Consider the following 20361-nt stretch of genomic DNA (forward strand, 5'->3'; position numbering starts at 1 on the left):
GCGAATGTTCTGAAGAACTCTACAGATCCGTAGCAGAAAAATGAACACATGGCGACAAAAAGATTTGACCCCGACGTGATTTGAACACGCAACCTTCTGATCTGGAGTCAGACGCGCTACCGTTGCGCCACGAGGTCCTTCAGCATGAGCTGGAGTCTCGGCTATATGAACTAAAACACACATATATATGGACGACACTTTAAGACAAACCAATAAAACCGCTAGCTTGCATGCTTATCCGTCCTTTATGCTAACAATTAAGCTGGCTTAGTCCGCTATGAGAAAGCATGTTAACTTAACGTTACTTTTCTAACGTTACGTTAGACGTCGATAACGTGAAACAGAGATATTGTACACGGAAGAAATGAATGTTGTGCCAACTTAACTTGAAGCTACGATAACCGCATATCTCACTCCGCCGAAGAAACAAGGGAAAGCGTTAAAGCCGAAAAGTGGACATATGACGTAAGAACTGCCAGGTCACAAAGTTGTAATATTAGTAAAGTAACGTGCGACAACTCCCTCAGCTTTCCCTGGTGGTCTAGTGGTTAGGATTCGGCGCTCTCACCGCCGCGGCCCGGGTTCGATTCCCGGTCAGGGAACTGCTCTTTTGTTATGGGTTTTTCCTTCAAAGCTATCTTGCTAACAAAGATAGCTGCTAAATCCGAACAAATTAACAATTGTAACAAAATTGGGTCAACAGGACACAATTTTGAGTAGAGAATTAACCCTCTATGGCATGACTTTTTTTTTGGAGGCTCAATATTTCCTCCCTTATTTGGGGAGCTTGGGGCTCCCTGATTTATGTCTCCCCACCCCCCCCCCGACTTGATTTTGGTTTGTTGCCTCAGGGCAACATTATGCTGTGAGGGTATAGAAACACCAAGGTTTTATCTTGCAAATATAATAAATGAAATAAGTCAAATAAGCAATGTATTCATTTAGAAAGAGTTTATTTTCACAACATTGACCCCAAACAATGACAATATAACATCACATACAAAATATACCAACAAAGAAATGAAATTACCAACACTGTATGTTCACATACAAAACTTGTAAACTAATTTAAGCATCCAATTGTCCACTTCTGCATACGCCTTCGGCGATGTAGGACTTGAAAGTGTAAAGAGAAGATCCACTCCACCCACATTCTTATTATATATCTTTACCGCCGCAGGGCAGGAGACTTTGAGGAGCATCTTCTTCTTGCGACCCCACCTCTCAACCTCTGACTGGGTGGGCTCCAGTGTCATACCATTATCATACCATTTGAAAACATGCAAAGGGGTTTCTCCAACCATGGCCATCTTCTGCTCAAAGGATCCACATCCACATTCACGCTTAATGTCCTCGTCACTGTCATCGAGCTGTCAGACGAAAGGGCCCTAACTGCTCCATCCTGAACCCCTTTGGCCATAAAATGTTCTTGTGTCCATTCCCCGTCAATATCATTAGTTGGTAAAGCAAAAACATTGACTATGGTCAATGACCTAACTGCACAGTGTTGCCTTGAGGCAACAAACCAGAAAACACATTTTTAATAAAGAAATTATAACAATATAAGTATTTAAACTATCAAAGATACTTCCTTACATACTCACGCACATGTAAACATTTTGTAATTAAGTTATTTCAATTCAAACAGGTTAAAAAGTTAGATTTGTCTTACCGATTTGTGGCACTCTGTCCCATGCAACTTGGCAGCCATAAAAAAACGCTTCACCCCAAGAGAAACGGTCTCACCCACTTTGGTCCCTCATTTGATTGGACACAGACATGTCTGGTGAGATATTATGCATTGTTTATTAATTAAAAAAATAAAGGGGCAGTGTTAAGGTCCAAAAACTGGTTTGTTGCCTGAGGGCAACAGTATGCCATAGAGGGTTATATAATTATCATAATCATATTGACATTAATGTGAGATAAAACGGTTTATGAAGACAAAATTCCGGCAGCAGCCTGTTTAAACACAGGCAGTGCTGCAGTAATATGCTCATCGTATAATGATGAAGGAGGTCACTGAGCGTTCATTCATACAGGACAAAGGACAGAATGGCGAGTTAGACTCTCAGTGTTTCTTCATCTTGCCTCCTCTGCAGAGGCTTCTTGGCTGCTGCAGAAAAGTTCGTCAAGTTTCACAAAATTCAGCCAAACAGGACAGGATATTAAGTGATGTTCGTATGCCTTCAAAGTAAAATATATAAAACCACTACGTCACAATTTACATAAAAAATGTCCATCAGGACCAAGACCTCCCGCCACACAAACAGTTTCTTTCGCTTCAGCAGTCGGGCTCATCAACAGAACCTGGGTCCCCCCCTGACTGACTCTTAATGTCCCACCGGTCACTTTCTTCACACTCCACAACATGCAAACAACATGCAAAAACGTGAATACTTTCACATGTCACTTTCTGGTCGCTGGTGCACTTAACTTTAAAAAATAATAATTAAAAATTACGTTTTTTAACTCTTATTCCTTTATTTTTTACCTAACCCATAGCTTTAGATTACTAACCCGTAGCATTATATTTTATTCCTTGCACTATGTTGTCTTGTCTAAATGTCTGTCATGCACCAACCGCCAAGTCAAATTCCTTGTATGTCTGACATTATTGCAATAAATGTTTCCTGATTCCTGATCCGGATTCCTCCTGGAACAAGGAGAAGCTACTTAACATCCAATATAAACATTAGTTTTCATATGAATAATATTGGACATTACAGTGTTCAAAGAATGTTAGCTTTAAACTACCAAACTCCCAAAGATATGGAGTGGTGATATCGTAGTCAAATAATTTAAAATTAAAATCTTTGTATTACTATCTTTTCATTTCATGCCATTACATAAGAAACCGTCACAGGCCAGCTAGCGCTCTTATTTTGAAACCCTCGACCGGCACGCTTTCTTCTTCCTGTCGCTAACTTGACTCTTGGTGCGTTGGAGGAGAGGGGAGAGGAGAGGAGAGAGAGACCCGCGGCGCTCCGATTCCGCACTTCTCCAAATGCCATCCGACAACCGGGAGCGGCCTCGGACACCGGACGGAGGGCGAGGGCTGCGGCGGCGGCTGCGGCACCGCGACGCGGGGCACTCACCGGGAACATGGCGGCGGGAACAACGCGCTGCTCGGTAACGGAGCGGTAGATAAATCTAAAGAGGACGGCCGCCGGCGAGGGGAGCGCATCACTTAACACAGGTCAGCAAACATCGGCGTCACACCGAAGATGAGCCGAACGCAGATGAGGAGACGACGCATACAATTTAAAAAAAAAAAAAAGATCCATCTCCTTATCGATTGATCCATCAGTCGATTTATCTGCGTATGGGGGAATGATCCCGTTGCGGCCTGACTTGTGATGCTGGCCTGCCTTTAATATAGTTAGTTGTTCTTCATCCAGCTATTCATTCTAAAATTTAATTTATGAAGTAGACATTTTTTATAGTGTTATTATCCACTCTTAATTCCCCGTTTTGTGTGATAGATTAAAGAAAAGGTGCAACAATAAAGATGAGGTTTATTACGGTTAAAATGAGTTTACTGCATAATTTCGATGAAAATGATGGCTAAAGAAGGACTACAATTAGCTATACATCATATTTCTCACGGAAGTGACAGAAGCTGAAGGTCAATGGTGATGAAACCAGATTTAACAAAATCGAATATGGAATATTAGTGAAATTAATGTTGTCTGTAAGGGACGCAATTCTGTCGATTTAGGATTTAAGTGAAGAGTTAGAGAAAACTACATTTCATTTCTTATGGTAAATGTTCCAACCTTTGTTTTGCAGCTAAGAAGTTCGGAATCAGAAGGAATTTTGAGCATGACAATATTGTTTTTGTAAAAGCATACGTCAGCCGAAAAGAAATTCACAATGTGCGTGTACCTTCCATTGATTTCAGAGAAACTTTGGAAACAAATGAACTAGAATCGCAAACATGACTCACGCGAAGAAAGTAGCATAAAAAGAAGCAACTCAGGGTACAAATACCTCAAATTATAATTTCTCACGTCTCAGAAAGCAGCTTTTATTGTTACGGTAAAGAGAATGGTGGAAAGGTTCCAAGTGGAGGAGAAAGCGGACTGTTCATATATAAACTTATTATTCCGTCCACAGAGGCGATGCGGGGGAACCTGAAGGCAGCCGCCCATCTCTAAGCAACAACAACAACACAGCGCACACACCATGGGCTACAAGGTACGTCCCCACAGAGTCAAGTATTCACACCCTCTGCTGCAGTGACTGTACCAATACAACACGTCCAAGTACACTCCACTACAGGGTTTTTTGACCGTTGAAGTCCAGTGTGGAAGACAAAAAAATATCCCCCCCCCCCCCCCCTTTAGACCTCTCTCCTCGGAAGAGTTTCTTCGAATGAGATCAGCGGCGAATGTAATAATTTATGATGTTCTGCCTTAAAACGAAGAGAGCAAAGATACTCAGCTGGATCCGGCGCTCTAGTGGGCCAAAAACATAAATGTGCAGCCAACCAATCGACCGTCTCCGTGGGTTTTATTCAGAGCTTTGCGCGCGTGTGTGTGTGTGTGGACACGGGACAATAACTCCCTCACACACTGCCAGGTCAGATTAAGACACGCACACACGCACAACAGCAATGCACTCGTTTCATTAATCTGCAGTAGTTTATGGCCCCATAAACCCATGCATCATGCACACCTCTGGCTGCGTGTGTGTGTGTGTGTGTGTGGCCGAGGTTGTGTGAAGGCTGGGGATTTAGGGATTCATCTTTACCTCACCATCTGTCTGAAGCCACGTCGTTTCATTCCGTCAGGCGTCACATCCGTTGGGTTTTACATCCCCTGCCCTCATCGGGCCTTTTTCAGATATACAGCGGGTGAAGTAAGTATTGAACAGGTCACCATTTTTCTCAGTAAATATATTTCCAAAGGAGCTATTGACGTGAAATTTTCACCAGATGTTGGCAACAACCCAAGCAATACATACAATGAAGTTCAGAAATAAAGTTGTGTGTAATAATGTGAAATGACACAGGGAAAAAGTATTGAACACGCTTATTCAATACTTTGTACAAAAGCCGTTGTTGGTAATGACAGCTTCAAGGCGCCTCCTGGATGGAGAAACTAATGCATTGCTGTGATTTTGGCCCATTCTTCCACAAACAGTCTTCACATCCTGAAGGTTCCGTGGGCCTCTTCTATGAATCTTGATCGTCCGTTCTTTTCATAGATTCTCAATGGGATTTAAGTCAGGTGATTGTGGGCCATTCTAGCGGCTTTATTTCCTTTCTTTGAAACCAGCTGAGTTTCCTTGGCTGTGTGTTTGGGATCATTGTCTGAAACGTCCCTCGTTTAGTCTTCATCGTCCTGGTGGATGGCAGCAGATTTCTGTCAAGAATGTCTCTGTAAATTTGCCCATTCATCCTTCCTTCAATTCACTGTTTGTCTGGTGTTTTTAGGGTGATGTGCAGTACCATTTCTCCTCCAAACATGGGGTGTATTATGTTCAGTTCAATTTTGCTCTCATCTGACCGCACTACATTCTCCTAGTATTTCACTGGCTTTTTCCAAATATTGTGCAGCAAACTTTAAATGAGCTTCAACATGCTTTCTTTTTTTTTTTCTATCAATGGAGTCTTGCACACAGGCGATGGCGGTGCAGTGCATTACTTATGGTCGTCTTTTAGACAACAGTACCTGCTAATTGCAGGTCTTTTTGAAGCTCTCCACACGTGGTCCTTGGTGCTTTGACAACTCTGATGATTCTTTTCACTCCTCTGTCAGAAATCTTGCGAGGAGCACCTGGTCGAAACAAATTTATGGTGAAATGATTGTCCTTCTACTTCCGTATTATGCCCCCCACAGTGCTCACTGGGACATTCAATGCTTAGAAATGCACCTTTAATCAATGCCATTATTGTGTTTTGCAACAATTAGGTTGTGAAGGTCTTGAGGAAGCTCTTTGCTTTAACCCATCATGGGATGTGTCTTGTGTGACACCTTAGCAATGAGACCTTTTGTGAGCCATAAGTTGGGACGGAACCAGCTGATATTAATTTGCACTGACAAGGGTCTGGATTGTTTTTTAATTACTGATAGTTTGCAGCTATTGTCTTGGCTTTCCATACCTTTTTGCACCTCCCTTTCTTCATGTGTTCAATACTTTTTCCCTGTGTCATTTCACATTATTACACACACAGGTGAAACTCAAAAAATTAGAATATCATGCAAAAGCTCATTTTTTAATACTGAAAGTAATTAGCTTTTGCACGATATTCAAATTTTTCGAGTTTCACCTGTAACTTTATTTCTGAACTTCTTTGCATGAATGTATGTATTACTTGGGTTGGTAGCAACATCTGGTGAAAGTCAATAGCTCCTTTGGAAATATATTTACTGAAATAAATGATGATGTGTTCAATACTTATTTCACCTGCTGGAAAAAGCCACGGTTGAGCGCATGCGATTGTTTCCCACCAACATTAAATATTCAACAGGGGTTGCAAGAATCAAACGGTATGTAACTTTTCATCATTACATTATATTCAATAATGCAATTCCTTCTACTGGCAAAGCGATCGCAAGGGAAGAAAAGAGAAAGCCACATTACTGAGACATTAATAGATTAAAACCGCATTTTTACTTCAGTGGATATTACGTATTAGATCAAAAAGACTCAACCACGGCATCTCAGCGGGGAAAACGAAATGTCTCGTTGTACTTGGATGAGTGAACAAATCCTCAGAAGGTTTACGCAGAGCCCGACAGAAACAGATCCCAGATGTTCAGCATATGGATCAAATGTAGTTGTTAAGGAGTCCTTCCTTCAATCCGAACAACGTGGGATCGTTTCCCACCGCTCTCAGCTGGGAGGCCAGATGGTTCATTCAGTCTGAACTGGACTTCAGGAGGGTTTTCAGTTTCTAAATCCTCAAAATAGCCTCCTGAATATAGTATCTGCTATGCTATCGAGTTTTGGTTTGAAGACATTCACTAAATTATGACACTTTTCAGTATTTGCTTCACTGTTTTAACCTGTTCTAACCCTATGTGACAATAAACCACATATCGGAGATCGTTTTACAAATTTTCTGACTTGTCAGACTGATAAATCAATCGATAGTGGAAATAATCGTTAGATGAATTGGTTTAACCTCTCTGGTCTAAATCAACGTTGATGAGAAAATGTGACACTTGGTTTGTCCTCCAGAGAGAAGAGACAAGTTCAGCTACACAATGGGGATTTGTTTACACCAGGTGTTTGGATCAAAGTGCCGTCGTGCTGTTCTTCATGCGGCGCCCTTTGTGCCGCTGGCTGAAATCGGAACAGCTGCTGTATGTTTAGACATAACAAAGCAGGGACAAATTGATTTTATAAGTTCTCTGCTCTCTATTGCAGCAAAATGGGGTCTGATGCATGTGATGAAATCAATACTTGACTTCTGGTCCATTTGGCCACGTTGTGCAGCGGCAGGGGAAACTGGTTGGGTTCTGGTTACATTTAATATCAGATCCTGGTTCAGATTCCTCCATTTTATGACACAATCGGTGATAGAAACTGGCTCCTTTCTCCGATGCACATATATTTATATACACAGCCTCCTCTGGTCTGAGGTACTCATTATAATATACAATGTTAACAGTACTGACATGCAATAATCAACTCAAGTGAATATTTGAGCACAATATCTAAAAATCATTTCTGCTTTTCAGAGGATGAACCCTCTTGATTTTAATTATCATGACAGTGACCCATGAATAATGATTTCCTCTTTCTTCTTCTCCATCACATTATTATGTTATTAGGTGGTAAATTGATGTTTATTCACTAGAAACATTTGGCCAGACTCAATTCCATCAAATGTGACGGCTGTAAAAGTCTTGTGGGATAAAAGGGAAATCCACTCCGATAATGGCCTTTCCATCCGTTTTTCTTCTTTATGTCCCAGGCTCTTACTTTTGTTCATCTCTTATTGTTAATGGCATCCTTATCCTCCTCTCTGCTATTTCCCCCGATTTCACTCATCGCTTGAGGCATTGATGGCATGCCCCAATGTCCTTATTCTTCTTTGTGGTTTCACATGCAATATTTAGAGACAAAGACTCCTTTATAATATTCCCTTTTGTATTTAGGAGAAGCAGGTCACATCAAAAGGTTTGTTTCCAATTACAAACAGATTTTATCCCTCACATCTAGTGGTAATAAAAACAAAAGGACAGAAAGTGTGACTGGAATTATTGTGAATAATTCTTCAATAAAAAAACAACAAAATATTTATACACACACACACACACACACACACACACACACACACACACACACACACACACACACACACACACACACACACACACACACTATCTAATGCAATTTCAAAATAATGATAATAAAATTAAATATTTTAATAATTGACATTCAAAGAATTTAGAGTAAATCATAACAATAATTTGTTAGTTATTATAATAATCCATCCATAAAAAGGTCAAATTCAAAGATCTATGTGGGGGCCTAAAACATGAATATTTAACGTTTATTTCTCTTTTAAAACAGAGATGCAAAGTCTATATTAAAAAGATAGATTATAACTTCCTGCAAGTAAAGAATACAACTGATAACAGATATATACAACCTATCTCAGTGTATAGAATATATATTTTCCCTTGATTATTGAATTAATAAGTAATAATAAAGTGAATAGTTTATAGTTTCATCACTACGGTCAAACGGTTGCCGAGGTGACTATATGTTAGTAAAGACTCAGCGAGTGTCCTCTTGCAGATCCCCGGGGCGGCGATGGACAGAGTCAGCCTGCTTTGGCGCCTGAGGCGCCGGGCTCGCCGCGGAGTCCTCTGCATGGCGTTCTTCTGCATCTCCATGGCTCTGCTCTACGCCATCTGCGCCGAAAACAGCGTGCCCGTCACAGACGCCATCTTTGGGGTCCGTGCGCGAACCCGGGCGCAGCCTCGTGCACACTCCGTCGCCAAGGTCTGTCGTTGCGCTGCACGTTGGTTTTGCATCCCAGTTTCACACTGACATTTAATGCAGAGTAGGATATGAGATTTATGAAATATTTTAAGAAACAACTGCAAAGCCAGCAGGTCATTCATTGAAGCTGCGCCCAACGTGTAGTTGTTATTTAGCAAGGATTCAGGTCCTAATCTTGACATTTTAGTTAATTATTTCATGTGTGTTTATGCATAGTTGCAATGACCTATTTTACAGCATAACAAATGCTGAGTAACTAGAGTTTGTAAAGTGCCACGTTTCCCTGAGTTCAGGGATGTTTGTTTTTTGCCAAAACGATGTTTTAAGAAGCTTAGCTGAAACTCACCTGAACATTACCACATATCGGAGTGAAGAAAATGATGGTAACAAAAGTCGGACGGAAATTCAATTTAAAAAAATAATAATAATCTGGTTAAGAGTGATTTAGTTCACTGCGGTGTTTGACGTGAACTTACCGTCCTTCCGACGCAGGTGCTGCGAGGTGGAGCCAAGCCCATGTACATCGACCCCCAGAAGCTGCCGGGGGTCGTCCCCGGCGACCCTCAGCGTCCAATCCCCGTCCTCTCCTCTCCGAACCAAACCCGCTTTGACGCCGTGGACACGCCGTCAAAGCGGAAGCCAAAGGAGCGGGACCCCCCCGGCTTTTTCGCCCGGCTGCTGCCGCGCCCCTTCACCCGGGCGCTGGAGACCCTGTTTGGGGGCCGGCGGAGGGGGGAGCTCAGCGGCAGAGTCGGGGAAGCAGAGTTCTTCGGGCCTCACGGGCTTTTGGGAGAGGTGTGGGATGACGAGATGTCCAGTAGCATGCTGGGAAGCAGGCTGAGGAAGGTGGTGCAGAACTACCAGGTGAGACAGAAATAGAATTATTTTAAGAGCATGCTTGGTTATTAGCTGGTGTGAAATCCAAATTATTAACAAAAAATCCACAACATCATTCACCCTGGGAACAGGAACATTTAGTCTCACTCAATATGTTGATAGCTTAAAGTTAGCTCACTTCCAGTGACCAATCTAGCTAAACAACACTATATTAACAGCAGCAGAATGGAACACAATTACTGTGTGAAACGTACGCGTTGTACTTTCCCGTCAGGCGATGAACAAGTACGGAGTGGAGTTCTCCGGTCCCGGCGGTGTGTCCAGCAGGCCCAAGCTGAGCGGTCCAAAGCTCCTCTGCCAGCTGAGGGACAAGATAAAGGTCACGACTTTGACCAATGACCTCGAGCCCTTCTCGTCGCTGCCCTGGGCCGTCCAGCTGCCCCCGAGCACCCTGAGCGCCGACCTCGGGCCGTACAGGAGCTGCGCCGTGGTGTCTTCTGCAGGGTCGCTGCGCAACTCCGGCCTTGGAAAAGAGATCGGTGTGGTATTTTATTTGTCATTGTTGCTTCAACACTTTAACATGTAGTTTCTACTCTTATATTCACTGTTAAGGATAAAAAAAGAAGATCATTAGATTACTGCTTGTCAGTTTCTTGGTTCTTGATTTAATAGTCCTGTAGCTTCAGAACCATTTTCTATTCTCTTAAACCAAGTCTTATTCATTTACAGACTCTCATGACGCGGTGTTGCGCTTCAACGCGGCACCGACGACCGGCTACGAGAAGGATGTCGGTTCAAAAACCACGATTCGCCTCATCAACTCACAGGTGAACACTCTGACCCGCTAACAGAAGTTCCGTCACGGACAATTTTACAACAAAACATGGGAGTAATAGAACTCAACGATGATTTCTATCCTTGTATTTTGAGACAATTATTGTTTCTTTCTCAAAGTTTACATGAATTGATATAATTGATCATTGGGATTAACCATCATATTACTTTTAAATATTGTTCTACTCCCTATTCTTTGAATTGTTGTATTTATAATACATCAGAAAATTGTGGTTTAGTGACATGTGATACCTCATTCTCTTGCCATTTTTAATGTTGACAAGAATATTACTTAATCAGTTTTGTAAATATTGATTATTTTAACAACAGCAGGGCTTATTTCTACAGGTCATGATAATTATTTATAAATATGATCATGACGTTTACAGAATATCACTAACATTTAAGTATGCCAAATGTGGAGTCAGTGGCTCCTGTTTGCAAACAACCTAGTCTGCAGTTATTTGAAAGCTTCTTAATAAACACCATATTTATCTAATGAGATGAGCCATTGTGTTCAGATATGGATGTGATGCATATCGAACTACATTATACATTTTTTACTCAACTTTTAGGTGATGGCGTCAGATGACCATCATTTCCTGTCCAGTTCTCTGTACAGCTCAGGTGCTCTTGTGGCCTGGGACCCCGCCCCCTTCTCCGCTGATCTCACTCAGGTGACGTTTACATGAGAGCTAGAATGTTGTACCTTTTCAACAGTATTACAGAACAACCTTTAGCGATGAGAAACCTCCTTTAACTCTAAGGAGAAGTTAGATTTCTCACTTCTCCCTTTTGTTCTTCAAAATGCCTCAGTTTAACATCATTCTCTCTAAATCATAGGATAACGTCTGATTATCAGTAACTTTACCGTAGAGGGAATGTTACCTGAAGCAGCCGTACACCTATGTGTCTCCCTCTACAGTGGTACAACAGGACAGACTACCCCATCTTCACTCAGTACCAGAGATACAGGAGGCTTCATCCTATGCAGCCCTTCTACATCTTGCACCCTCGCTTTGAGTGGCAGGTCTGGCAACGAATACAGGACAACATGGCCGAGCCCATCCAGAAGAACCCGCCCTCCTCCGGCCTGCTTGGTATTAAAAACGCCAACACTCTCACTAGAACACATTAGAAATACAGTAGACTGTTTTTTTAAAAAAAAGAAGAAAGACAGAAGAACACAGAGCACCCATGGGTGAACCACACCCTCCAGAGCGGCTCAGGGTACGAGGGACTAGCGCAGCAAAGAGGGAGATACACATGGAGATTGCGAGATGCGCAGACAGCAAAATTTTTTTGAAAAATGTCAAGTGTGGATATATTATTTTTTATATATAAAAAATAATAATGTCAAACCTAATCTCCTCTCCCTCGTGTCCCGCTCAGGAACGGTTTTGATGATGTCGCTGTGCGAGGTGGTGCACGTCTACGAGTTCCTGCCGTCCCGCAGGAAGACGGAGCTCTGCCATTACTACCAGCGCTTCCACGACGCCGCCTGCACGCTGGGCGCCTACCACCCTCTGCTGTACGAGAAGAACCTGGTCAAACGGATGAACCAGGGGCCCGACCGCGACATCTACACCCACGGACGCGTCACGCTGCCCGGGTTCGGAAAGATGAACTGCACCGAGGGCGCCGGAGGTTCAATCAACCGCTGACTGGAAAACACCGAAGCAGTGTAGCACAAACACACAACCTCCCCCAACCCCCCAGACACACACACACACACACACACACACAATGCAAAGCAGAAACCTGCATGAAAATACGTAGATAAGAGGACAGAAGCATGAACATCATTCTCACTGCTGGAACAACAGGAACGCTCACTCACTATAAATATTAAATGTTGTCACTATAGGTAGTAAACACACACTGTGCAGTCCAATCGACTGATAGATGTGCCTGCTGTTCACTCATTATAGCCATTAGTACATTCCACAGACAATCCGTGTTCATCACTAAAACCAACCCTTAAATGGACCATAGCGCTGTTTTTAAAAAGGTTTTTACCATCATATTTGTTTTTAAAGAAAAAAAAAAGATTTAGACACATATGGTAATTAAGCTATTCCATAAACCTTTCATAACAATGTACAATCATATAACACAGGAAATACTTATGATTTTAATTTAGAGAAACATTTTACAGCTCTATTTTCAGGGCTCTGAAAAACCATCTAGGGTGTGTTGGCTTGATGTCAGCTGTCTCCTTCAAATGTGATTGTATTTGTTCTCAGACTGAGTCACAGTAAGAGAACGCCCACGTTAAGATGGTTGACTTTTTAAATAAATGCATCTACATGTCTCTTCTCCCAAAAAATGTTGCAAACGCAGCATGCAAACAGTCTAATATAAATACACCGAAATGCAGAAGAGATGTAGCCATATTCCTTTTATAGGTAGTTGACGAGTTCTTTGCAGAAATTCAAATTCAAAATTGTTTTGCCAATACTGAATGTTGGCAAAACAAAAAAACAGTGACGGGCAAATAGTAATAACAGATGTAGGTAAACATCTTAAAATAAAAATAAATTCAAACTATTTATAAAAACATACACTGAAAACATGTAAATCAAGACAGCTTGGCCATACATTTCTAACCTCAGTCGCACAAACTAGAATCTAGATCCAATAGACCCCACAAGGTTTCACTGAAGAACGACAACTCAAACTCTGAATGTCCGTCTCTACATGACGCATACACCTCAATAATTATTCATTTATTGAGGATAAATGCTGCCTGCGGAAGAGTCTCATCCATACAAAGATCCAACAATCTCGCCAAAAAAAAAAAAAAAAACGTACTCATGTAACCTGTAACAACCTTTTCCTAAGTCTTTTTTATCAGTCATACGTAGTGTCCATATTGATGCAGTGACACTCTGAAAGGACGGTGTTTAATGTGATTCTATGCCATGTGAAGCACAGCTGGAGTTTTATTATTCAAGATACATATTTACATACTTGCTAACGTAGCTGCTAGCTTAGAATATATTTCTAGTGGGACATTTTATTTAATTTTTGGCACACTTTATGTATAAATACTGAAAAAAATCTGTCATCTGGTTGTATTTCACTTTTAAAAAAAATTAGACTACTTTTACATCCCTATACAGTGTTTCCCCTAGGTTTACAGCTTCGGTGGGGGTTAATAGGCGGGAAAACAGTTTGGCAAACGAGGAAACACTGCTATACAAAATTACATATTTACTGTAGCCACGGGGAGGATGAGCTTAGCATGACAACTGAAAGCAGGTAAACAGAGCTAGCCTGGCTCTTTCAAAAGGTCAAAGAGACGCTTACCGCCATGGAGCTCACGTTAGCACTGCTGGTATAATTTTCATGAAACTTGCAGCGCGGGCAAAGGAAGAACACTTAACATTTTGGGTACGATCTCGTAGTTGCAGATACAAGTTGTTTTTACGGTCATTCGAGTGTGGCCTTGTTAGAAGTTGGCGTTCGGCAAGTGTCCTTCTTGTTAACACATTGTATCTTGTTTGTCTCATCATTAAAAATATTTAACTAAATTCTTGGGGGATCAGGTGCTGGACTGTTAGTTGCTTCCAGGGTTTATGCTGAAATATTTTGATTTATTAAGAGCCAACGAGTTAATACAAAAATAGTTTGGGCGATTTCACGTTTTTTCCTTCTGGAAATTCTAACCAGTTTACTTTCAGAGAACAGGACGGGGATAGTCCTACATTAATAAAATTGATTTCTCATTGTGTTTTTAAAAAATGTTGAACTCTCGCACTTGTACTTTCAGTATTACAGTTGAGGTAAGCCTTGAGTGTATTGACTTTTATTCTATTACCACAAAAGCATGTGTAGCAACAGGAATACCACTCACACACATCTGATGAACAGAGAAATGATGCACGCATGGCACGGAGTCTGCTTTAATCCCATTGCTTTTTCTTCACCAAGCGTGATGTAAAACATGCATATTGTTATTAGCATCATCACGGGTGAGCTAGCTCATTAGCATGCAAACAACAAGAAAAATTAGCTCCTTAGGGATAGTATTTGTCTAAACTTTAAGATTTTACTGTTTATAAATATAATCTGGTCGGATAGGTAGTTGATAATCCATCTTTAACTTACAGTCCCAGGTTGACCGCGTCAAAATGTTTTAGCAAATTGTACAATGGTATTATTCTGAAGAAGTATGAGTTAAAGCAATGTACATTTAAGAGTTGTCTCGATACCATGACGATGTGACCTCCCGTTATGATCACAATTAATCAGCTAATTAAATTAAATCATGCGTTCAAGCTCCTTTCAGAGAAAATGTGTAATGGATAAAGACAAATTAAAACATTCTGTTTTCTGATGTAATCTTGCCATTTTTTGTTTTTGGCGAGGAACTTTAACAAATGCAGTTGTTTGGAAAGGTTTTCCTTTTTGTAATAAACCTAGGGCGGGGCGGTATACCGGTTTGAACGGTACAAGATTTCCGTACGGTAGGAATTTCTCACGTACAGCTCCTACCGTAACAACTAGGCCATAACAACTATGGCTGCACGGTATTCCGGTTCAAAAGGTATAAGATCTCCTTACAGTATAAAATTCACACTGTTCATACTAGTGTTATGCCATAACACCTGAAGTCGCTATTCAGCAGGCGGCACATTTTATTTTTACATGTCATCACAGAGCGCCCGGAGCTAGTTGTCTTACGCATGTTGAGATTGAGTCATGGTTATAACATCAATGAATAACCCACAACAAACTCTCTATAACAGGGTAAAACACAACAACAGCTTGTGATACATAAACATTTTGTAATACTAATAATTGTACTTTTATAAAAAAATATTCCCCGCCGAAATGCATGCTGGGTACAGCTCACAACAAGAAGTAACGCTGTTACATGAAAACACGGAAAAGAGCGACACGGGAGGAACAACGAGATACCGAAGATGCATCAACACAACTTGTGCCCCAAGAGGATCGGTGTCCGTTTGGAGGGTTTTGGGTTTAGGAAAATCTAACATAAGCTCCGTTAGATCAGAAAACAATTTATCGCAAAGTCTGTCGAGCCTCTGGTGGCAACACAGGCAGAAACAACAAGCTAACATGCTAACGAGCTAACACGCTAACGAGCTAGCCAGTTACGAACAAATTGGCCAGCTAGCGGCGAACAGCTGTTCGGGTAGCGGCGGTCCTTTTTGGGGTCAATGAATTAGTGTGTTTACTTGAAAAGGGAGTACCTCCATATACCGGTAAACCGTCAGAATCTTTCTAAATATGGATTTAAACATAAGCACATAAAACTATCAACAAAAAGTAGACATGCAGCGTTTTGTGTGAATTGTTTTACTAGAACTCTATTGTTTTAGTATTTTCAGAGATTTCTAGAAATTCATTTGAGTTTTTCCCATTTCTGTATTTGTAAAATAGTTTCAGCTTCTGCCATATCTGTATTTTCAGCATTTTTTAAAATTCACTCCTTTCTGTATTTTCAGCATGTTGAAATGAATTATAGCTCTTCGCTTTCAGCATTCCAACGCATGCATTTTCTCGTTATTAAAATTATACGTTTGTGTTTTGAGGATTCTTGTTTGGTTATTGAATTTCTGTTCTGTTATTCCGTTAAATCAGCCTTTTTGTTCTGGGACCAGGAAGTTGGGACAATCAATTGTTTAAGTTGTTGGGAGGGACAGAATACACATTTAAAAAAATGTATCTGAGAACATTGGTAAAATCAACATCCGACAAGAAAATTACTTGGAAAATCATCGTTGTAAAGAATGGGAAAGATACATTTAAAATATGGAACATTCAACACACGTAAAACTAAGAAATATATAAAACAATATAATGAATACTTAAATTTTGCATCAAAAGTAGTTTGAAAATACTAAATCTGTGTGTATACACTCACCGGCCACTTTATTAGGTACACCTGTCCAACTGCTCGTTAACACTTAATTTCTAAGCAGCCAATCACATGGCGGCAACTCAGTGCATTTAGGCATGTAGACATTGTCAAGACAATCTCCTGCATTTCAAACCGAGCATCAGTATGGGGAAGAAAGGTGATTTGAGTGACTTTGAACGTGGCATGATTGTTGGTGCCAGAAGGGCTGGTCTGAGTATTTCAGAAACTGCTAATCTACTGGGATTTTCACGCACAACCATCTCTAGGGTTTACAGAGAATGGTCCGAAAAAGAAAAAACATCCAGTGAGCGGCAGTTCTGTGGGCGGAAATGCCTTGTTGATGCCAGAGGTCAGAGGAGAATGGCCAGACTGGTTCGAGCTGATAGAAGGGCAACAGTGACTCGAATAACCACCCGTTACAACCAAGGTGGGCATAAGAGCATCTCTGAACGCACAGTACGTCCAACTTTGAGGCAGATGGGCTACAGCAGCAGAAGACCACACCGGGTGCCACTCCTTTCAGCTAAGAACAGGAAACTGAGGCTACAATTTGCACAAGCTCATCGAAATTGGACAATAGAAGATTGGAAAAACGTTGCCTGGTCTGATGAGTCTCGATTTCTGCTGCGACATTCGGATGGTAGGGTCAGAATTTGGCGTCTACAACATGAAAGCATGGATCCATCCTGCCTTGTATCAACGGTTCAGGCTGGTGGTGGTGGTGTCATGGTGTGGGGAATATTTTCTTGGCACTCTTTGGGCCCCTTGGTACCAATTGAGCATCGTTGCAACGCCACAGCCTACCTGAGTATTGTTGCTGACCATGTCCATCCCTTTATGACCACAATGTACCCAACTTCTGATGGCTACTTTCAGCAGGATAATGCGCCATGTCATAAAGCTGGAATCATCTCAGACTGGTTTCTTGAACATGACAATGAGTTCGCTGTACTCAAATGGCCTCCACAATCACCAGATCTCAATCCAATAGAGCATCTTTGGGATGTGGTGGAACGGGAGATTCGCATCATGGATGTGCAGCCGACAAATCTGCGGCAACTGTGTGATGCCATCATGTCAATATGGACCAAACTCCCTGAGGAATGCTTCCAGCACCTTGTTGAATCTATGCCACGAAGAATTGAGGCAGTTCTGAAGGCAAAAGGGGGTCCAACCCGTTACTAGCATGGGGTACCTAATAAAGTGGCCGGTGAGTGTATATTTTTTTGCCAAAATATATAGAAAAGGAAAAGTGTTCTCCCCGTCGGGGAATCGAACCCCGGTCTTCCGCGTGACAGGCGGAGATACTGTCCACTATACTAACGAGGACGGATGAGACATGTCCCATGAAAATGTCTCAAAAGACGAATCCAAAATGGCCACCACAATGTTTTTATAGCTTGTTGTATTTTCTATGCAAAGTTTGCGGCGTGGGGCAAAAGGGCAGAGGCAGAGTGTTGGAGGCGTGTGGGGGGAGGGGGGAGGGTGTAAAAGAGGCAAAGGCAGAGCAAGTGTTGTCAGGATATATTGTTAGGAAATCAAAAGGGCTTAAGGAGGGAAAATAATCAGATTTAATGAGGGCATTATATAAGAATGTAACTTGAAAGACAACAATATATCGACTGACATATTTTTGAACGTCTTCAGAGTATTGTTATGTATGGAACACATTCCTTTCAATAAGTGCTCAAAAGTGCACCAAATAAATTAATACATAATAAACTAAATATTCATATCTTTGCACAAGTTGAAATGTTCGAGTATATAGGATTTTGATGATCAAATTAATAAATTCAAAAAGATTTCTCCCCGTCGGGGAATCGAACCCCGGTCTTCCGCGTGACAGGCGGAGATACTGTCCACTATACTAACGAGGAAGGATATATATATATTTCTGGGTTTTACTTTTGTTTGTGTTCAAAGTATTCAACCATGTAAACACATGGTGAACACATTGCTTCATTGCACATATTACAGCAATTATATCATCAATCAATCTAAATCTGTTCATATTAGATTATATAGCACAGTGAACCAGGCAATGGGTGTTTTGCTAAATACAATGAATATGTGACGGACACAAAATGCATGGATATGTTACAGAATTTATATAAATAATTGATACAACTTTCTTTGATTTGGTTAATAATAGAAATCAGGCAGAAGTGTATTTCTACCGATGCCCAGTAGGTGGCAATGCAGCGCTGTGGTTTTAGAAATTCAGCAGAAGTGTATTTCTACGGGTGCCCAGTAGGTGGCAGCGCAGCGCTGTGGTTTTGCCGCTATCTGCATGCAGGTTCTTCTCATGCAGGAGAAGCAGTTAAATGTCAGATGCCAGATAACTACTAGAAGCACTACTAACTACTAAAATAAAATACAATATATTATCATTGCCAGTATCAAACATTGTAATACACTAAGGTAGGCTAATATATTGATATTTTGCACTAAAACTGTAAAAATAACGTTACATAAGTTCGAGGAGAATCACTGTGTAGTGTTTGTGGCAATACTGTTTTGGCTGATGACTTGCTGTTTCAATATTAATGACAACTAGCCCAACGCCAGTTTACAGATGGCGGAAATTTCATTTTTTCCCGACCGGGAGACGCGGCTCCCCCTCTAAGATATGCAAGGAAAGCCACCTCAAAAAGCCCAAGCCCTAATCGTTTTTTATAAGAACCATGTGTGCGCCAGCGTGTTAAGAACGGGTTTTATATTAGATAACGTTAGTACAGCTGTGTTACCAGTAATGATAAAGTTAATCCTTCCGAGTTCAGTCGTGATTAACTTTAAACCGTTGTACTGGTGAGTTTAACAGACAAGACTAGCAGATACCAAACCTCAATATTAAAACTATCGATTCAAAATTCTTTATACCGTTTTATAACAAGTGAGTGAGCCTTGGTGGACATTCTCAAGAGTTAGCTTCGCATTCGGTGAGAACATGTGTAAAGGCCACCATAAAGGCCCGTTCATACATCGTTAAATGTTAGCTAAAATCACGAACGTGCATTTTCATTCGGAAAAACAGACATATTTAAATGAACACTTTGAAAGCCAAATTACCATGGCTAGTTAAGTTTGCTAACTTAAAGTTAATTAATTTACTTGCTAGCCAAAATCATAGGCCAGTTAACGTTAGCTTAAATATGAAAGGTCATCGCAAACGCTGTGCTAACGTTAGCTAACATTTAACGTTAGTAGGTTAGATGCAGAACCCCGAGATAATTACTATTCTCATTGTCATATTTCAAAAATAATGATTTAACGTTAACGTCAATTACCTTCGGCATTCGTCATTACAGCGGGAGATAATGGCCGCTGTTGTCTTGAACCGAGTGTTACTGTGGCAAAGAGCTAACGTTAACATGTGATCGTTACATCACGAACACGTCAACGATACTGTCCATCGTTGGCAGATTATTGGAAAGCGATTAAATTGCCGCTAAATTCTTACCTGAAACGTCTGGTACTTCGGGTAAGTTTAGTTGTGAAGCCCAAAAGTGCGTGTATCCCGCCGAGTCACGGCCAACCACAAGGCCCTGCGTCGAAGACGGGAAACCTGTCTAGGTGAAGGCACGGCCCGCCCATCTCACGCTCTGATTGGTCAGCGGTTTTAGGACCTAATAGTTGGATGCCCAAAAATGGTAAAAATGTGTTTCCGCCCGGTCTCGAACCGGGGACCTTTCGCGTGTTAGGCGAACGTGATAACCACTACACTACGGAAACTGGTGACTACTGCTGTGTCCAAACACCTACAAGAAACTAGGAGATAAAGTTAAAAATAATCTAATGTAAAGCAAATTTGAAATTTCTTATGCATGCAA

General features: G+C 41.2%; 1 protein-coding gene and 5 non-coding genes across 6 annotated transcripts; 2 read left to right on the forward strand and 4 right to left on the reverse strand.

Moving 5' to 3' along the window:
- Positions 1–65: 65 nt before the first annotated feature.
- trnaw-cca (transfer RNA tryptophan (anticodon CCA)) lies at positions 66–137 on the reverse strand. Its single transcript has one exon. It is a non-coding gene; the product is annotated as a tRNA-Trp (tRNA).
- Positions 138–530: 393 nt separating this feature from the next.
- Positions 531–602, forward strand: trnae-cuc (transfer RNA glutamic acid (anticodon CUC)). Its single transcript has one exon. It is a non-coding gene; the product is annotated as a tRNA-Glu (tRNA).
- Positions 603–2909: 2307 nt separating this feature from the next.
- On the forward strand, positions 2910–16204 carry st6gal1 (ST6 beta-galactosamide alpha-2,6-sialyltranferase 1). The gene is made up of 9 exons (XM_037468364.2): positions 2910–3199; positions 4120–4200; positions 8761–8967; positions 9460–9831; positions 10079–10343; positions 10534–10631; positions 11214–11315; positions 11564–11738; positions 12031–16204. Exons 2-9 carry the CDS (start codon positions 4189–4191, stop codon positions 12300–12302), a joined length of 1503 nt encoding a protein of 500 aa, XP_037324261.1. The 5' UTR covers positions 2910–3199; positions 4120–4188; the 3' UTR covers positions 12303–16204.
- Positions 16205–17788: 1584 nt separating this feature from the next.
- Positions 17789–17860, reverse strand: trnad-guc (transfer RNA aspartic acid (anticodon GUC)). Its single transcript has one exon. It is a non-coding gene; the product is annotated as a tRNA-Asp (tRNA).
- A 476-nt stretch (positions 17861–18336) lies between these two features.
- On the reverse strand, positions 18337–18408 carry trnad-guc (transfer RNA aspartic acid (anticodon GUC)). The gene has a single exon. It is a non-coding gene; the product is annotated as a tRNA-Asp (tRNA).
- Positions 18409–20190: 1782 nt separating this feature from the next.
- trnav-aac (transfer RNA valine (anticodon AAC)) lies at positions 20191–20263 on the reverse strand. The gene has a single exon. It is a non-coding gene; the product is annotated as a tRNA-Val (tRNA).
- Between the last annotated feature and the right edge of the window lie 98 nt (positions 20264–20361).

This window comes from Pungitius pungitius, chromosome 16, assembly GCF_949316345.1.
Source record: "Pungitius pungitius chromosome 16, fPunPun2.1, whole genome shotgun sequence".
Classification (NCBI taxonomy): domain Eukaryota; kingdom Metazoa; phylum Chordata; class Actinopteri; order Perciformes; family Gasterosteidae; genus Pungitius; species Pungitius pungitius.

What these genes read in the sequence shown, in the direction of transcription:
- st6gal1 (XM_037468364.2), top strand. An exon ending in AGGTGGTGCAGAACTACCAG is followed by an intron (nt 9,832 to 10,078) that starts GTGAGACAGAAA and finishes CTTTCCCGTCAG; the next exon opens with GCGATGAACAAGTACGGAGT. An exon ending in TCTCCGCTGATCTCACTCAG is followed by an intron (nt 11,316 to 11,563) that starts GTGACGTTTACA and finishes CTCCCTCTACAG; the next exon opens with TGGTACAACAGGACAGACTA.